Raw genomic sequence first — 20041 nt, 5'->3', positions numbered from 1 at the left:
ATAACACGTTGAAAACAAAAGACAGTTGCATATAACTGAATGTTAACAATTGTCTTAATAATAATAATTGATGGAAACATAATATATAAGTACATATTAAATGTTGTCAAAATATATAACATAATATTCGTATATTAGAAGATACAGAAAAAATACTAACCTTTTTGTTTTGACATTTCTAATTTCGCTTCCAATGAAATTCATATTATTACTTAGAAAAGTAGCCATCATAAATGAATCTATGTTCGGCAAATTGTCAGACTGACCCTGAACAAAACCTACTTCAATCATTTCCAAATAATATATGCTTAATTTCTCAACAAAGTTAGCGGACTACAATACAAACAGCCAAACCCCAAACAAGTGTCAATATTCAAATTCACAAGTCGCCGGAAATCAAGGTGTTGCCATATAAAAAAAATAATCAGTGTGGAATTTTACAAAAATTAATTCAATAATATTGGAGACGGAACATTTTCAAGTGGTGACGTCACAAGCCAAAAATAACAGATTTATTTATTTTATTTAAAAAAAACTATACATTTCAAAATTTTTTGAGTAACATTTTCGTAATCTTAGTAGAGAAATCTATCCACTCATTTTTTTCCAAGTCATTAGAAAATCCTTGCAAGTGGCCTATTCCACATAGTGTGAACTGCTCATAGCACATCTCGTTCTTCTAATATCTTTGGTTAAAAGACAGAAAATTTTATTCTGCACCAAAAAAACAGGAAATGATTCCAATGGTAAAACAGGAAGTTACCACTACTCCTCCACCGATAAATCAAAATGACAACAGAGACATCTATTGACAATTAGTTGCTTTATGGGTGACCAAAATTTTAAGACCAAAGTTTCCAACCTTTTTACAAGTAATCAAATGTACCTTTAAAATTATACACTGTTCACATGTCGATCAAATATAACGGAGTTGAAATAATATCCTAACCTGAATCATATTACTTTACATAATTAAAACTTCGTAGGTTCGCCATCCTTGCGCTAATATCGAATATATATTATATCATTTAATTTGGAGTCCTTTGATACCATTAACCAACCAATATTCTACAGACAGTTTGATATTATCAAGACCCTACCTGTGGCCGACAGCTGCGACGTTGAGTTGCTCTTCTTGCCCATGTTGCCGAAGTGAGCGCTCGCGCGCAGTGGCTCGGCGGGAACTAGACCACCTGTACCCGCTGCGGTTAGGCCTCCACCACCGCCACCGCTGCCACCGCTGTTGCTGCTGTTGGGCGTGTTGCGCATACCAAGAGCACCGTCACTGAGGCTCCCGTCTGCGGAAAGGTCGACATTAGAGGGTTGAAAGACAAAGAATCAACAATAATACCTTCAAACTTCGAACACGCGCGATTCCCGCTCGAAACTATGTAATTTACTTGAACTAAAAGTAAGTGGTATTAATGGATTGTCCCTGAGCAATATAAATTTAAGAAGCAAATGTGCATGCGCGGTTTTGCGGATTGCCTAGGATCTAGAATGAAATTCTTGGAATGCACCGGAATGCTTAAGAGGACACCTCAGGACATCCCCATGTGCGCTAGGTTCTGCGAACGAGAAATGCATCAAAGTACCTAGACTGTCAATTCGCGGTGCTAGTCACGCTAGTCGCTGGTAATCTCCAACACCTCTCCAGTGGAGAGGTCGCTTGTTGCCTTAGCATCCGAAATATTTTAATAGATTATATTTCTACAAATGTTAATTAGTTTTATGTTCAAAAAATCATTTATTTTGATGAAGGCAAAGCATTGAATATGTTTTCTTTTAGTTGGTTTCTAGAATATATTGTGCAGGAACCGTCACTGTTTGCTGTTTTTTTTTAAAATTATCTTGAAAATTTCATCAACTTCGCTGACGTTGTCAACCTAGCGAATTCAATACATCAACTTATTGGGGGCTTCTTGAATTCGGTGCAGTGGTCTGTACCAATATTAGAGGGTTGAAAAACTAACCAACGAAGGATGAATTTGTTATTATTAGTATATGTAGTACAGAAAACATCAAGTGCAATTTTCTGAAAGGTTTTCTGAAAGAAAGAAGAATTTTATGAAACGCCATAATAGATGTGCGTAAAAATGGTTTTGACAAACAAAAGTAATAATCCCAAAGGCTGCCGACAGAAATATTTTAATTAGAAGTTATAAGTAAAATTAATAAAACATCCTAGATACGGTTTATATTGATTAGAAATAATAATGCATCGATCAAATTAGATACTGAACGTTTGAATGGTAATCTTACATAAGGCGATACTAAAGATACTTTCACATTGGACATGCTCGGAATCATTTGTGTGTATAATAGGTAAGGGGTTTTCTTTACTGAGATCAACAACGTGTGGAGTGTGGGTAAACAATGTTGGTGAATAACAGCACCATAAATAGCCAACATACCTGTCTTGTCTTCGGGTGGCACGTCTGCGTTGCTCAGGCTCCGGGTGAACTGCGATCTATGTCCATCTCTTCTGTCTCTCTGGCTCCTTTCTGTTCTCTCTCCACTTTCACTGTGACTACCACCGTCTCTGTATTCACTGCTGACCACATCGGATTTGACATTGTGTTTCGAACCATGCGTGGTTTTTTTAACAGTCGATTTAGCGGGCGATTTGGTCGGTGCAGTTGGTTTTTTGGCATTAGGTTTTTTCGCGGAGTTGGTCCGTTTGATAGATGTTTTTTTGCCAGTGGATTTGTTTGATTTTATTGAAGAAGTAGATGTGGAGGGCGTTTTCCGTCCGGGAGAGTTGGCAGCGGCGAGCGATTGTAAGGTTTTCAGTTGAGGCAGACCAGAGGAAGGGCGGCGGGCGTGGTCAGGCGAAGCAGGTTGGGGGGACAAAGCGACAGAATCATTAGCAATATTGTTACTGGAGCGTCTAGCCTTACCTCTAACACTAGCCGCGTAGCTGGAACCAGCTTCAGGGTTGCTTCTATCTTCAGGGGGTATCTTTACTTTGGATTTCTTAATTATGGAAGGTAGCCGTTCTTTCTTTTTGGGAGGCAAATCACACATAGATGACTGACTGGAATTGTACTCGAAATATTCAGGTTTTTCGTTAATAGAAACAGAACTAATTCTCTTGTTATCATCACCATCGGCTGTTGGAATGGAACCCATTGAGCTTGTGAGATCGAAGGAGTTTAATTTCTTATCTGGTAAACTGTGATCTGGTATGTCTCCTGTGCTGAGGCTCTGTCGTCTTCTTGTGAACCTCTTGGTTTTAACTAGCAGTTCGTCATTTGTCATAAATACATCGTCGGAAAACTCTTCGACGGAATCTTTTTCAATAGACCGTTGAGGATGCCTCGAACGAGACTTTCTTTTGACGCTTTTTTGATCTGCATAATCATCGACAGATTGTTCTTTTCCCAGTGTTACAGAATTTCTGGGAGAACTGCATTTAAGAAACATATTAATTGAATCACTGTCATTGGAATCATCACGTCGTCTATTGCATTTTTCTTTTTTTGAAATCTCGCCTTCATGATTTTTATTTTCCTCGGTTTCTTGCTTTCCAGTATTTCTTGGTAAATCGTCACGATTTTGACCTCCGTTGGTTAATTTGGAATTCAAACCTTTGTCATTTTTCGTAACCCCGTCAGCAAGATGCATGTTTTCATAACTCGATGTAAGATCAAGAGATAAAGTTTTTTTTCTTTCTCTTATTTGCTTTTCCACAAACTCATTTCTAACTTCGTCTATGATTGTTTTAATTGGATTTACACAAATTATTCCTCCTCCAGTAGATTTTTCACAGAGGTCTTTATTAGTAGTTTGATTTTGGCTGTGTGAACTAGGGTAAAAATTCGGCGAATCAATTTGCATCTCTTCGAAGGAAGGGTTTATCTTGTTTTGGAAGCCTTTAGACATCTCGCGGGTTTTCTTTTTTATTTCATAATACTGACTTGAGCTGGGTGTATCGAAACTGCGATTTTCAAAACTAGACATGTGAATTTCTGTTTCAGCCCCACTGCATTCACTATCATACCCATACAGATGTGATTGTTTCACCGATAGGTTTTGCGAACCCTTTTCACTTCTGCCACTATCGTCTAAACTTTGACTCGATGTCTTTCCCAGGCTCTTTCTAGCTGCTTTTTCTTCTTCGCAGTAATCACACTGTTCCTTTCCTTCAAACGAAGAATCAAGACTTTTATAATCTTCCCTTTCAATGGAATCGTACAGTTTCCTATTGCACTTAGTTATTTGTAGGCGATCAAAATTCAAACACATATTGGATCCTTTAGAAACCCAACCACTATCCGAATCATAAGAAATATCAATCATTCTTCCTTCGGATATGAAAAAGTGGCTTCGCATCTTATGATTCTTTGGATTCAAAGAAACTTCAACAGGTTTGATATCTGGTAATACCCTAATAGTACCTGGATGTACAGTTCTAACTGTTTCACTGGGTGATCTATCAACGCTGAGCTGTTGTATGATATGATCTAGAATATCACTTTTAGCGTCTAAATCACTGGCTTCTTCTATAGGTATATCATAAATTCCATTTTTTTTATTCAAATTGGAAACATCTCTTTCAACTATTGCTGGAATTGTAGGTTGCGCTACATCAATTTTTGTATCCACATATGAATCAAGGCTCGTTCCTGGATTCCTGTTCATTTGGGCTTTGTTTCTAACAGGGACTCTGTTGTTTTTCAAATCTATATTAAGGATATATTCTCTATCGTTGTCAGTTAATTTGTAATCGTTTGTCATGATTGGAGGACCTTCGCTTTCACTGCTTAGATCACTTCTTCCATATCCGGTTGCGCTCATACTTCTACTCAAATAGTACTTTCTTGTTCTTTGTCTAAGAGTTGTACTAGATCTGGTTCTGTTGATCTTTTTCTTTGTCTGCTTTGGCTGGGGTTCATTCTCTTTTCGATGGATCTTTTCATTGAGAATTTTGTTCCGTACAATTCGAATGATATGTTCTGGTATATTAATCTGAGGAAGCTTCCTACGCGGAGCTGGTAAAATAGGATCTATTGGGACTTGAGATGTGTTAAAGCTGACTGGACCTATTGGGAAAGAAGCGGGCAAACTGAACTGATGGTGTAGTTCACTGTAATTTAATAGACGTTTATAATTTATTCAAGGTGGTGTTTAATTTTTTTTACTATCCATAAGGAAGATCACCGAATCTGAAAAATTACTAGAACATACTACCATAAATACTACAAAAATTTCAAAAGCTTCTGTACCTATGTCTGTCGAACTTAAGTGATTTTATTTCATCAATCAAACGATTTCTCTTTCGTTACATTTATACAATCCTATCAAGTTTCACAAAAATTCAAATTCATCAAAAGGGAGGATTTCAAATTTTGAAAACCGCCATGATTATCAACGTTCATCCTTTAATAATTTAAAAAAAATATTGATGTAATCTTTGAATATCCCCAAACAAAACTTCGATATGTACCTAAAAATTCTGTGTTCCTGTTCCCATTTATCATTACGTATAAGCTTTATCTCGCTTACCCTTTTCACATTTTTTTAAATTTACTAACAAAACAATTTTTTCAATCACTCTGAAAACATTTTCTCAACTAATCAGCATAATCAAATCGAAGCTGCGTTTCCACACACACAAACGCACTCGCAGAAAGCGTAAAAAATCAATAAATTATTAGTAACCGGATAAAACAGAACAGTGACAAAACAGATCATGATAAAGTAATAGGTTAACTCCTTTATATATATGTAGACATTATGTATTGCATTAATACACAAATACTTATCGAATGTCAGCAGATATCGGTTTGTCGGCAGTAACAGATGTATCGTGCGTTTTATGCTCGTTTTCAATAAAATATTTCTATAGGTTGATGCTAGAAGTATTTGTCAGTGTGTAGTAATTTGTTTTACATACCAGAATACTTTAAACATACCTTATTTGAATGCCATGAATACCTATGTCAGGTGCTCTGTTGATGAAATTGAGACCTATTTTGTAGTAGTAAAAATATTGTTTGGGCGTTTTTTACGCCAAGAAATTTATGAACAATGACTAATACTAATGACTTCAGAACGATTTACAAATTTGACATTGGTATTTTTAGCAATAATGTGTACCTATTCAGAAATCTCTAAAAATATACACTGAATGTACAACACAGAAGTGTGTAGAACTTTTGGGCACTGTAAGGGAATGGTAATATGTTAGTAAGTTGGGTTAGATTAAGTTAGTTCAGTTTAGCTTAGGTTAGATTTGTTATGAGTTTATTCTTTTCTTCAATGATCTGTTATCACTGTTCAGTTTTGTCGTATAACCCCAATGAATATATCCAACTCACTGCAAGTGTCCGTGGTCCCTGTGATGCGTGGCCCTTGGCCGCTCGCTCTGCGTGCTGAAGGCGCTGCTAGCCACGCTCTCCATATCCGAGTCGGGCAGGTCCTGGCCCTGGGGCGGCGGGGCTCCTGGCCCGGGGGGCGGCCCGCCCTGCCCCCGCCCACCGCGCCGCCCGCGCTGTCCTGACCTGCTTCCAGATAGCTCCGAGTCGGACAGGCCGGTGTAGTGACGCTCCCAGCCTGGGATAGGTTTAGAAGGTTCTTTTGGTGGGTATTTATATAGGTAACTATCGGTATTAGTGTGAAATGAAGACCCTATTTAAGCATTCCTTTTGGATTACATTGTCCCTAAAACGGTTCGACAAAGCAGTGGGTGTCTTCGACTGTTCCTTTATGTTTCCTATGCAATATGTATGTCTATTTTCCTGTATTATTTTTATCTTGTGAAAAGGCTGTTGTTTCTAATAATAAGATGATTTTGAAAAAGTTAGGTAAGTCCTTCTATTTCGTTCCCTCTTTGATTTTGATTGACTGCTGTAACTTAACCTATGTTAATCCTGGTGATTGATGGTTTTGATTTGTTAATGTCAATTTTTCAGAGGCATAACAAAGACCACCAAGAAGAGGCTCGTTTAGACGCTGGTTTTTTCCAATATTTCTACACGGTGAGGAAGCATGGACATTTAGGGCCAGGGAAAGGAAGCAGATAGACACCCATGAAATGTGGTACTGGAAAAAAATGCACAGGATTCCATGGACAGCCGGGTATAATAATATATCCTTTCTGGAAGAGATAGGAATTCATAATAGGTCTGCTTACACCGTATCCTTAGACATTTTAGATAAATTGAGTGTCAAACTTAGAACTTGATCCTGGAGAACTCGTGGTCACCAGCAAAGTATTTGGCAGGAGAAGCAGAGGATGATTGCCGATGCGTTGGAGTGATCAAAAATCACAGGCTTCCGAAAGGTCATTTAAGTCAGTTAGTCAAGCTCTCCATTCAGTGCAGGATCACGACAAGTGGAGGAGGCTCTTTCACCAGGGAAAGTGGAGTGGGGATCACAATCCTCAGCAATGAGAAAATACTAAAGGCGAGATGATTTTTAATTGACAGCTGTATTCAACAGTGGTGATGGGTTGTTTTGATATGTTAATGCCAACATAAAGCCAAACTAGTCGATTTGGTCAGAACTTGAGAGAAATGTTGGTCCTGTTTCACCCCTTCAAGATTCTCTAAAAAGGCCCTAGTATATAAATTGTTTTAATTTTTCAATAGCTACCTCTAGTCGAGCCGCACAACGCACGTGAGACGCTCCCAAATAGCAAGTGAGTTAATAAATACTTTAACATTGATGGAAAGGCTAGAATACACTATTTTAGTCACAATTGATTTCTTACAGTTTATTTTACCCTTTAAATTTTTTTAATTATTTAATCTTACTGTAATAACTTTTTGTAGGTTATACCCATCAATAAAGAAGAAGATAATACTAATAAATCTAAACGAAAAATGAAACAGAACAAGACACTGAAAATAAAACAGCGACGGTCGCAACTGGGAATCGAACCCAGGATCTCTGACTTACTGGGACAACGCCTCAATCCACTCGGCCATTGTGACCTATACCATTGTGACCTATACCATTGTGACCTATACCATTTTGACCTATACCATTGTGACCTATACCATTGTGACCTACACCATTGTGACCTATACCATTGTGACCTATACCATTGTGACCTACACCATTGTGACCTATACCATTGTGACCTATACCATTGTGACCTATACTATTGTGACCTATACCATTGTGACCTATACCATTGTGACCTATACCATTGTGACCTATACCATTGTGACCTATACCATTGTGACCTATACCATTACCTACCTAGAGGAAACTAATGGCATTGCAAATCTTCCATATCTCAAACTTGTAGATTTTTTAAATTCTTTAAATTTTGATGTTTTCCTTGTATCTGAAATTTCGCAACTGAAGTCACAATAGTTGGATAAACGCAGGTGTCGCATCTTAGTTATTCACTGTGAATACCTGTCGTATAAGAAATACCCTCATTGATGTATTCATTTACCATCTTAATTTCAAATCAAGTTTAACCTAACTCAAACTGTTAAATATTCAGTGACTTCAGCTTCAGACTGGAGTTTAAAATTTTCTGCAAGATTTTACAAAACTTGGAAAAACCTAGAGTTTCCCCAAACCATTACCTTCTATTTCGTCTAAATTAAATTTTATAAACAATTTCAATATTTGACGGCCAAGAGAACATTTAAAAGTACAAACATACATTTAAAAAATAAATCTGAAAGTACATATATTCATTCATGATTCAACACCCTGCTAAACTGGAAATCACAATAAAAAAAATAATCACAAGGACACCTGGCCAATAACAGGCCAATAGAAGCATTGAAAATACAGAATTGATGACTATACCCAGCAACCCAACAATGGATAGAGCAAGGCTAAAAAGAAGTCTATCAAATTATGTCGACAAATAATACCGAAGTTGTCCATTCTTTATCGACTTCAAGATATTTAAATTGTCAAAATGATACTGGTGATCTACTAGCATTGTTTTCTGTGTTTGCTGTGGAACTAAATGGATCATTTTATTATATGGTAGGGTGTTTATTTATTTCATTATTTCAACACAAAGGACGGGTACATCATCACATGTTGGTTTTAGGTGGCTCTACTAAGGTCTCTATGATATCTAAACATCAATTATTGGCAGTACGACATGCACAGTGCAGACATTTAGTTACATTTAGTGGTTTACAATGAATACATTGGAAACAGTTAATTAGAAAGCCATTGCATTAAATGCTATTACTATCTACCATTTATTTGTGGACAGTGGTAATGTTCTTGGATGTGAGGTGTCAACTGGAATCATCTTCAATATGGCTTTGTGTAAGATCCCTTTTGTGACATTCAGTATCAAAAATGTAAATTGGCTTTTTTTAATGTCTATTTTTGTATCTCCATCTGTTATTAAATCTAGTAAACCATCTTTAAAAAATGTCTTCCGGCACGTTTAATGAGATATGTTTCGTAATTTATCAATGACTACTATTGTATTGACTTCTTTCAGTCATATTCCACAACTAACGAATTTGAAATCTTAGAAATGGTATTCCCCAAGGATGCCAAATGGACATCTTTTTATTTTTAATAATTACACAATATAGAAAGTATCCATACCTCCAGCGCCGGTACTCCGGTAGGTGTGTGCTGAGCTTCTGTGCTGCATCCCTCTTTGTCTGTCATCCAAGTCCTGACCGCTCCAAACGCGATCTTTCATCGCCCTCTGGATCGTCTGAAATGGACTTTACGGTTGATCTACAAACTTCGCCAACAATTAAAATCAAATGTACAACATGCAACCGGTTTATGGCGGATGCGTGTTCCAATGCAAGTACAATAATCTAAATATTCTTAATGAAAATTTTATGCACTGGCAATATCTTCCGTACTCACTCGCTGCATTCTACTCGAAACTAACCAACCAATTAAGGGAGAGAATTGAGAAAATTTATTCAACAATAAATCTTTAATATTAAAAGATCTAAAGTAAAACTCCAAACACAATCGATAAACTAAAATTCAAAAGATCAATATAATTCAAATAAGTCATTTTCCTTCCTATGGATATCGGATATAATTGTAATGATTGGTTTTTCCTAAAATGTAGTCCAGTTTTGTGCGCAACAGCTCGGCTGTGAAATAATTTTCCAACTTGTGTATTTCCTCCGTCCGGCAAAATCAGTCTCTTCAAACCCCGGGATCACAACTTTACATCCTTAAATAGACCCTCCACAAAGCGTTCCATTAGATGACATAAGCCCTTAGGAAAACCTTCAGGGCTTACATAAATATAGTATAAAAAATGGTAAGGATATAGTTATTTTTGTCGATTTTCCTTCATTAGTGTTACCAATGATATTTTTGTATCTCATTTTCATTTTGAACCTGTTGGGAGATCAAGATCCCTGAGCTAGCCAAATGCCTCAACCTCATCAATTCCACCACGGAATGAGCATTCTGTTGTTGTACTTTAGTTTTGTAATTTGAATTCACACACGAATGATGATCGTCCTCGAGATGTGGTGCTGGAGAATAATTTGGCGCAAAATTCATCAGCCTAAATGAGATTATCTTCCGGAAGGGTAGTGTCTATTGCTCCACTTTGTACAAGACACCAGGGACAGCAAGGTGTAAAAAGAGATAGACTTAGAGTTTAAAACACCAGCTTTGAGCTCTGAGCTACTATAGAGAAATCACTCGCCTAATTGAGAATTTCTTCTTCTTTCGTATGGTGGAGGGTCAGAAGGTAACATTTAAGCATGCAAGCCAGTCCGAGGCGTCAGAAGTCGCCCTGTGGACCTTGTCAATCCACTGGGGAAGAATGAAGCGGGCATTCGTTGACCACATAAACGGTGGTCTGCAACGCACCGCATTCACACGTCGCTGACTCTTTAAGACCCCTCTTGCATACCATCTAGGTACAAGGGATACGGAAGCACCTTATCCAGGATTGGATAAGATGAATATGGAACTGAGAATTTGAATCAGGAGAAGCTTATGGGCAGTGGAGAATTAGAAGGAAGGAGTCAGAGGAACATCACAAAAGTTTTAGCCTGATGAACTGTTACTGGCGTCTGCAACCTGAGCATGTGTTGCATGACCGTGAGAGTGTAGCCTCCTTCATCAGGGCAGTATGAGTGAGAGTCTCGATCCCCTGCAGCGAAAGAAGGACTAAATAAGAAGTTTGTTCACTGACCTGTGGTATTTGTGGCAGTTGTCTTTTCTTTGGACTGCCAGTTGGAGTGGCCGTGGCTGATCTGGACTGGAAGCGTGGAGCACACTGGGCTGGAATGGAACCTTGTCCGTTCCCGTAGCCGAAATCTGGAAAAAAACATAATGCATCTTTAAACACGTGGTTAAACCCAAAGTTTCTGACTAAGTATTCGGAACTTTAGGGAGGCTGCATACAAGAAAACACACATATGAAAAAACTCGTCAATATCCTGGGAATTCCTGAAAATACCAATTCTTAATAATCAACTTTTCGATCGGCAACGTCTATCTATATCTATAACGTCAGCTACCGGAAGGTTGAAGGAATCAATTTTGTTTTTAGACCAACAATACGATTTAAAGCAAAGAGATACAGTATGGAATAACTTCTGCGCCAAACAAGACGAATGAAAAACTCAACGAAATTCAGGTAGAGTCAAAACTCTACGTAAAACTTAAATATATTCACTTATTTCTGAGCTAGCCCAAAATAATAAATGATGACCGAAAAGAACTCCAGACGCATGTACGCTTAAAGGCAGTGACGACTGAAGCATTTCTTCGATGATAGGGACCAAAAAGAACTCGAGACCCGTGTACGCTTAAAGGCAGTGACGACTGAAGCATTTCTTCGATGGTAGGGACCGAAAAGAACTCCAAACCCGTGTACGCTCAAAGGCAGTGACGACTGAAGCATTTATTCGATGGTAAGGACCAAAAAGAACTCGAGACCCGTGTACGCTTAAAGGCAGTGACGAGTGAAGCATTTCTTTGATGGTAGGGACCAAAATGAACTCGAGACCCGTGTACGCTTAAAGGCAGTGACGAATGAAGCATTTCTTCGATGGTAGGGTCCGAAAAAAACTCGAGACCCGTGTACGCTTAAAGGCAGTGGCGGCTCAAGCATTTCTTCGATGGTGGGGACCGAAAAAAACTCGAGACCCGTGTACGCTTATAGGCAGTGGCGGCTCAAGCATTTCTTCGATGGTAGGGACCGAAAAGAACTTGAGACTCGTGTAAGCTTAAAGGCAGTGGCGGCTCAAGCATTTCTTCGATGCTAGCGACCGAAAATAACTCGAGACCCGTGTACGCTTAAAGGCAGTGGCGGCTCAAGCATTTCTTCGATGGTAGGGACCAAAAAGAACTCGAGACCCGTGTAAGCTTAAAGGCAGTAGCGGCTCAAGCATTTCTTCGATGGTAGGGACCGAAAAGAACTCGAGACCCGTGTAAGCTTAAAGGCAGTGGCGGCTCAAGCATTTCTTCGATGGTAGGGACCGAAAAGAACTCGAGACCCGTGTAAGCTTAAAGGCAGTGGCGGCTCAAGCATTTCTTCGATGGTAGGGACCGAAAACAACTCGAGACCCGTGTACGCTTAAAGGCAGTGACGACTGAAGCATTTCTTCGATGGTGGGCACCGAATTTTTTAATGTGTATTGAAATCTCACTACCCGAAGAATATATAATATTTCTCAAAGAAAAATGTTCACGTACAAGTCATGCGCCTCATCTCCACAAAATCATTAAACAATCTCTCTAGATGTATACTAATGTATAATAAATAATAATAAAAATAACATAATATCTTAATTTGAATGTGCGCGATTCCCGCTCAAAACTAGCAAACCGTCCAATTCTTGCCAAGAGGAATTTAAAATCTGTCCCCTAACTTTTGAGATTTACACACAAGAGCGCATGCTCAGTAGGGGGGAATTCTTAAGGAACCAATCCAAATGCACTAAATTTGAATTTCAAGCGAAAAATGCCCCATGTCTGCGCAGTTCGCACTGCGCATGGCCAATGCTCAGTTAAGCTCAAGTAGTTTGTTGTGTATTATTGTATTATTATGAAAGCATGCATGTATGATGTACTATTTTTCTTTTTAAGAAAGTAACGGTAATGTTTGGCAGAGATAAACCTCATCGCCTCTCTATGAAGAACTACGCCACTGCGTAAAGGACAAGATTTAGAAAGGATTGTTGACATGTAGAGCGGATGGACGGAGAAAAGAGCATCAAGAGATTGCATCATCCACAAATGGTTAAAAGAGGAATCAAACATCATCAAGAATTGGAATATTCCAAGAGTTGAAATATATAGTAATAATAATAATTTGGATGATTTGTATAGCGCAGTTTTTAAGCAACATCACCTTAAGGACTACTAGTAAAATGTACTAGTAGTTCTGTGAACAGTAGATCACGAGTCTAAAATAGCATGTTTCTAATGTTTTCGAAAGAAACGTCACTCATCTTAACGTCAATTATTTTTTAAAACTTCCTTCAAGCAGGTGGGTACCATAATATTGAAAAAATGTTAATAAAAAAGTGCAAAAAAACACGATGGTTTCACATTTGAACAAAATAATCTGTATTGAACCATAGTCAAAGATAGCCATCTATAATGTTGTTACAGCAGATTTAGAAAACGGAAACGGGACACACAAACAAATATACAGATTGATAAGATGCCAAACGGTCGAGTCGATGAAACGATGTATTGAATGTTAGTAAAGCAAAAAGTGTGTGCCTAGAGTCAGCCCCATCCTCTCCATTTACCCCTGCAACAAGACGACCTCCTGAGGAAGGCATAGCACGATCGAGTAAATAATCAAATACTCGAGTAATGTGTAAAAAGCAAGGAGTGTGTGTCAAGACAAATATGTATGACAGTCGATCATATCTGCCTAACCAAGCGGAATCGACGTGATGGTTAGTCAGTAATTAAAAATACATTTATATTTACCTAAAGCGTAAAACATGTTGCTCCAATCTTGATTTCAGCTCAAAAGAATTCATTCGACATTTCTACACGATTATTCTTTATAAAAACTTTAAAATTCCCGCTCAAAACTTTTTAACCTCAAAAATGTTAACACTAGACTGATTTTAAAAGATACGTTATCTGAAACATTCCGTATAGAGTTGACTTAGTTACGCAGTTCCCATTCGGAAAATGCCCAAGAGGGGTTTTTGGGATGGAAGGCGGGCCATATCGAGTGTTGGCAGACGCCCAAGGCCGTATGCCATTCCCTCCAGCAGTGCTGAAAACAGTGCCAAGATCCCTCCCGGTCCTCCTACGTTCTGCTGCGCTCCGGGTATATTTCACTCGTGTAGCTACGTTGCGCACTCAGTGCATTACTTATAATCTTATAATTAAGTGCGTACGCTGAAAATGTAGCACTGATTTCGAAAATAATAATATCTACGAAAAAAGGCACATTAGGAGAATATAGGGTTGGAGTGTTTCACAGAAATTCCTACGAAACTAGTTGATCCCGCGATGCTTCGCTATTGGTAATTCTCGGGCGCTTCCGACTTATTCCACTATTCACTACTGCAGAGATATTCCGTTAAGTATTCCTCTGGCGTCCCCAACTTCTACCATTCAAATTACTCTCTAAATACTCCTGTCACTAATAAGAACCAACTTTGAAATTTTTAGCGATACCGGTTGATACGCAAGCTGAATTTTTACATATTAAGATTGTCGTTAAATGTCCAATCAGCGCCATTTCGTTTTTTTTACATTTTTGAAGGTCCCCGTTGAACACCGATTCCTAGGTCTGTTACACAATTTTAATATATTTTTATCAACAGAAAATTATAACTGTCACGGTGTTATGCTTTCAGCAGATACAAATTTGATAGAAAGCTGAAAGTGACCTAGGATCGGGGTTTAATGGAGACCTTTCAAATATAAAAAAAAAACAATGTGGCGATGATTGGCCAATGTAACTTCAAACATTAAAAAATATGGCCATTTGATGGATGGCATTGTCACAATTGAATTTCTGTGAAACACTCTAACCTGCGTGTTGTTGAAACGGGCCCAGAATTGGCATTAAACAGGGACCTTTCAAATATTAAAAAAATATATAATCTTTATCTGCTGCGTAAATATAACTTTTGTAGATTTAAGGACCGGAACATCGGTTGATTTAAAGCTCGGCTTGGTTGGAATGTGGAGCTTATCGCGTTTTGGACCATAATCCGTATACAATTCGGAAGCCTAGATATCAGCAATATTACACGTATTGTCTAAGATTTTATTAGTGGAAAGTACTTGATTTGCCACGCTGCGTGTGTGGTATATCTATGCTCCTACGTCATCAAAAATGTCAAATGTTTTATGCGGGCTAACTTACGGGTTGATTTTTTTATAAAGTTCCCCACTTCCATCAGCATGGCGCTATACTTGCGGATACTAATTTTAAATAGTATTTGTTTTGCTGTAGTCAATGCACTATTCGTGAAATTATGACAGACAAATTGCTAAAAACTCTGTCCTTACCTTAAAAAATTCCTCGTATACGACCTTACCAGACTATTTGTCTATTTTAGATTGATTATCAATTAATAACATCAACATCCCCCATCGCAAAATGAATATAACAGTCCAAACTAATAAAATTATGCAATTTACGTATATTTCTGTGAGATTGGAGTACGCAATTACTTACGTAAACGTCATATTTGACATTTGTTACTGCTAGCGTCTCGGTGTCTAAAGAAAGCACTATTCTGCGGCTTACCAAGGCTTAAGCGGCCGATTTAGCCTGTATAAATTTGCGCGACGAAGTCGCACATAGCGATGACACGGACTGACTGATATACCAGACCTTAGAAAGACGGAGATATACGGAGAAGTCTATAACCTAGTTACAAGTCACTTACGCATTACCAAAAAACTTTAAACCCGTTTTTCTCAAAACTACAATTTTCATCAGTTATTTATTATTACACCGAACTCCTCAATAATTGTGAAAAGATATAAATTTAATAACATTTAATTGCGCACGACGGGATTTAAACTCGTGACCTACGGAGTCGTAACCAAGAATCGTAATGACACAACCACGGAAGCCATCAGACCGATGTAACCTATAATAATTGCAAAAATGCATAGCCGATTTCAATTTTTATTTTATTTTGTTTGATTTTTTAACTCAACCAGAATAATTTGTTTTTATTTCGTTTGAATCCAGGCGTCATGGGTTAAATTCCTCTGCTGACTAAGCCCTTCATATTGGACAAGAAATATTTTCGACTGATATTGATGGTGGTAGGAGTTTCTCTAACATTGTCAGGTCATTCATCGGAGAGTGTTTGTATTTAACTTTCAGAGAAAAACAAAAATTCTTCACTGATCTTCAGAACTTTTCCGAAAGACAATTCCCAACCATTTGATATAAATTTTGAGGTAACCGGACAATTTAACACACCGTTAAAAATTGATTAGACAAAATCTAGTTTTAGGTTATGTAGGTTAGGTTTAAAGGATAATTTTCTCATCGCTTAAAGGTATGTTGAATTGTCACTGTGTTAAGTTTTAAGGCTCTGTAGGAAGCGTTCAATGATGTTTTGAAAGGGATATATATAAATACGGATGTTAGAGGGAGCGCGCTAATATCAAAAAACGATAATAATTAAGCAAGTTTCTCGTTGACTCTTTAAGTTTTTAAGTTCCAAAAAATAAAGGTTATATTTGAAGATAATATCTATACATTTTTTATGCTGAAACGTTAATTATATGAAATTCCCCCGATAGAAAAAAATCTCAAATAAGCTACGAGAATTATTAAAAACACGTTCGGTTCTGTTATTTAATATGTTACAGGCATGAAAAAATCCACAGTGTATTTTTAAATACAACTCGTAAAATTTTCTAGAGATTTTCGCTTAATTATTATCGTTTTTTTAATATTAGCGCGCTCCTTCTAACAATCGTATTTACATATTTCCCTTTCAATCCATCTTTGAACACTTAATACGGGGCCTTATCAAAAAATGGTGAAAATATTTAATAAAACACGACTCCTTTGAAATAAAGCAAAAATCTCTCGACATATGCTTAAGTTTCATTTAAAGATATACTGAATATTGTTTTATACAATATGAAATCTAGGTGGATTCATTGGCAGTTAACACTACCTTCAGCCTCACGACATACCCCAATTGGGGATGCCATAATCTCCCTGGCTCAGCTGGGAGAAATTGTTGACTCTTATTCAAACAAAATTTCTGATTTAAAGCTATCTACCGCTCTATCTAGTCCAATATTATGTATAATATAATAACATTTATTATGTTATAAAAAACCCTTGTCAGATGCCAACTTGAGTAGGTATAACTCTACGTTATGGTCTCCATTTTTCAATATTCATTCAGATAACATTGAAAAGATTCAACGGAAGTTTCTAAGGTTTATAAATTATAAATTGCATATTCCTATACAAAACATAAATTACAATTACCTCTTGGATAAAATGTCTCTATTAAAACTTTCAGAAAGAAGAATAAGCACAGATTTAATACTGTTACAAAGAATACTACATTTTAAAATTGATTGTCCCGAATCACTTTAATGTATCAATATCCATGTTCCCAAAAAATCATGCCGACATTTCTTACCTTTTTACTTCAATAACAACAGGACACTAGCTTACCAAAATTCTCCGATTCCGAGACTTCACAATCTCGGAAACAAATATTCTGATCTGGGTGATATATTTCATTTGAAAACTAATCAGTATAAATGTTGTATATTCTATCACTTTTATTTTTCTAGACACAAATAGACCTATGTACCCATATAACTTCTCCGCTTCTACTATTTTTGTTGAATCTTTTAAACTCAATTATATGCGTGAGGATTCATTTTTGCCATTATGTTTACATTCTTCTTTATTGTATTAATTTTTAAGTGTTAACTCTAATACAAAATGCTTGTATTTTTTTTAAAGAAAAGCCCACTAGGGCGTGTAATAAATACAAAAGTCTAATATAACAATACTTTTCTCAGAAAATTCCTTATGAAATCCATTGATAATAACCGCGATAAGATAATAAGAAAATCCGCCTGTCTCCGGCAAATATGTCCCTCCCTATTCGAGTGAACAATATGATAATACACTCTCCCTATCCTAAGGAGAAAAAAAACATTGGGGGTGCGGGCGTGTAGACGGTCTCCGGTAGGTCGTCGCCGCTGCCGATCCGGGCCAGATATGACATTAGTCTGGGAATCTTGGAATGCATCCAACGAGCTAGGCTAGGCGATTACAGCCTTCGCGGATGACAACAGTGAACCAAATGGAATATTACATGAAATTATGGTGTCGTCGGTATAAGCAAGCAAGCTATTTAAGCAAGCCCACAAAGTATAGTGTTGTGCGAGGTATACGTTTTTAACCATTTCGTTACGGTTGGATAAGAATCGACTTAAAATTGGTTTTAATTAAATTTTAAAATTAAAAATTGGAAATAATTTATTTTTTTTATAGTGAATACCTCACAAGAGTCCCAACTGCTCCCGTCTGGAGCCAGTGAGACAATGGCATCCCCAATTGGGGGATGTTTTGAGGCTGAAGGTAAGTGGGGAAGGGAAAGAGGAAGGTGGGGAAGTACCTGGCTATTCAGATCTAGTCACTAAACACGGCTAAAGCCATTTGGAGCAAGGTTTCAATTCTGAATGGTGGTCTTACACCAGGGCGATACTGGGAGTATCTTCCACTCTGGAACGTGCCGCAAATATACTATATATTATTTTTATTAATTAATTAATTAATAATGGACGAAAGAGACATCTCTGGTCAGTTTTGGATAGATTTTGCTCTGCAGGTGAGTGATAGCGAATTACAGTCATCGTTGCATTGATCAGATGGATTCATCCGGATTGTATCGTTTGTCGAAAGAGGTCGATTTAAGACTAAAATGATTAAAATATTTTTTGTCAAAATAATGTGGCAGTACGTTTGGAATTACAATTTGCTAATTCATCATTATTAAAAATTATACTCTCTTGAGAGCCGGTTGACATTATAATCTCATAGTGCGAATGCAAATATATTATTGTGCTGATTTGCCGTCTGCTGCCGAATCTGAAGATCAAGGAGCGGAACTCAATTGCGAGTGTTACCTTCCTGGTGAGTCTTCTGTTTATATGTATTCTGGTGGCTGGTTTATAAGTTGTTGCTTCTCCTGCAGAGTGAATTTAATAATCAATCCATTTTTTCATAGGGAATTAAAATATTCCCTGATGGTCTGTGTGATTACAACGGTGTTTGAAAATCCCTCAAGCTCCAGTGCTGTGTACTCAGTACACAGTAGGGTACACATATTCCGTCTTACTAATTAGATTATTACATGCCCGTTCAACGTTGGTGTGGTCAAGCCGGCCTTGAGCCTGGTTTAAGAGCGTTTTAACCAAACAAATTATATGGTAATAAATCAAGTTTTTCAAGTTCTGACCTTACGCGCCGCGTAATATTTACACCACGTTTTTTTAAAAGGTTAAACTCCCCACGGGTGAGTTTTTTTTTAACAAATTGATGAGGCTCGCTCTACAGAAGCTCCTCTCTCAGAGGAGGTTATCGCTACGTCCTCTAGAGTGAGACTCTGGTACAAATATATTTGGTTGAGCCAGAATATTATTGTTAGATATCTGCTTAGTTAACATAAAAAAAATATTCAATCAAATCAACATCTCTTCGTGTCTCAAAAGAGTGGTATTGGTCATGCCCAAGATCTAAATAGATGGGCAATACCTATTTGGCAATACCAAGGAATAATATCCGTAGAGATGCAGAAATAAAAACTAAAATCTATTGTGAACTCTTATCAATGCCCAAAACGTATTACTAATATAATTGTTTTATTAAATTGACACATGAACATAAGTAAAATGTTATGTGTTAGTGTTAACAACGAGTAAAAACATCGGCCATGCATAAAACGCACGATACGTCCATTACTACTAACAACTGCGCATCTTGGCACTTCTCACTCATACCGTACCACTCGGCAAGTGATCAACGCACGTAGAAATACATAACAGTCTTACTAATTTAAAAAAAAATACTTTCCAAGCGTTAAACTGTGATATAGATACACATTGAAGA

At 37.4% G+C, this 20041-nt stretch overlaps 1 protein-coding gene across 1 annotated transcript in view; it reads right to left on the bottom strand.

Annotated features, from left to right (window-relative positions):
* The window catches only part of Rim (Rab3 interacting molecule), a 166483-nt gene that overhangs the window by 54856 nt on the left and 91586 nt on the right, over positions 1-20041 (bottom strand). The window contains exons 14-18 of the mRNA XM_089647651.1: positions 11129-11253; positions 9550-9664; positions 6324-6558; positions 2415-2551; positions 1101-1298 (exon numbers count right to left, since the gene is read on the bottom strand). Of these exons, the coding sequence (XP_089503777.1) occupies positions 1101-1298; positions 2415-2551; positions 6324-6558; positions 9550-9664; positions 11129-11253 (810 nt within the window). The remainder of the gene's footprint in view (positions 1-1100; positions 1299-2414; positions 2552-6323; positions 6559-9549; positions 9665-11128; positions 11254-20041) is intronic.

Source organism: Hesperophylax consimilis, chromosome 26, assembly GCF_061612785.1.
Source record: "Hesperophylax consimilis isolate HC1 chromosome 26, BYU_Hcon_1.0, whole genome shotgun sequence".
Lineage (NCBI taxonomy): Eukaryota > Metazoa > Arthropoda > Insecta > Trichoptera > Limnephilidae > Hesperophylax > Hesperophylax consimilis.
This window is presented reverse-complemented; position numbering and strand designations above follow the sequence as displayed.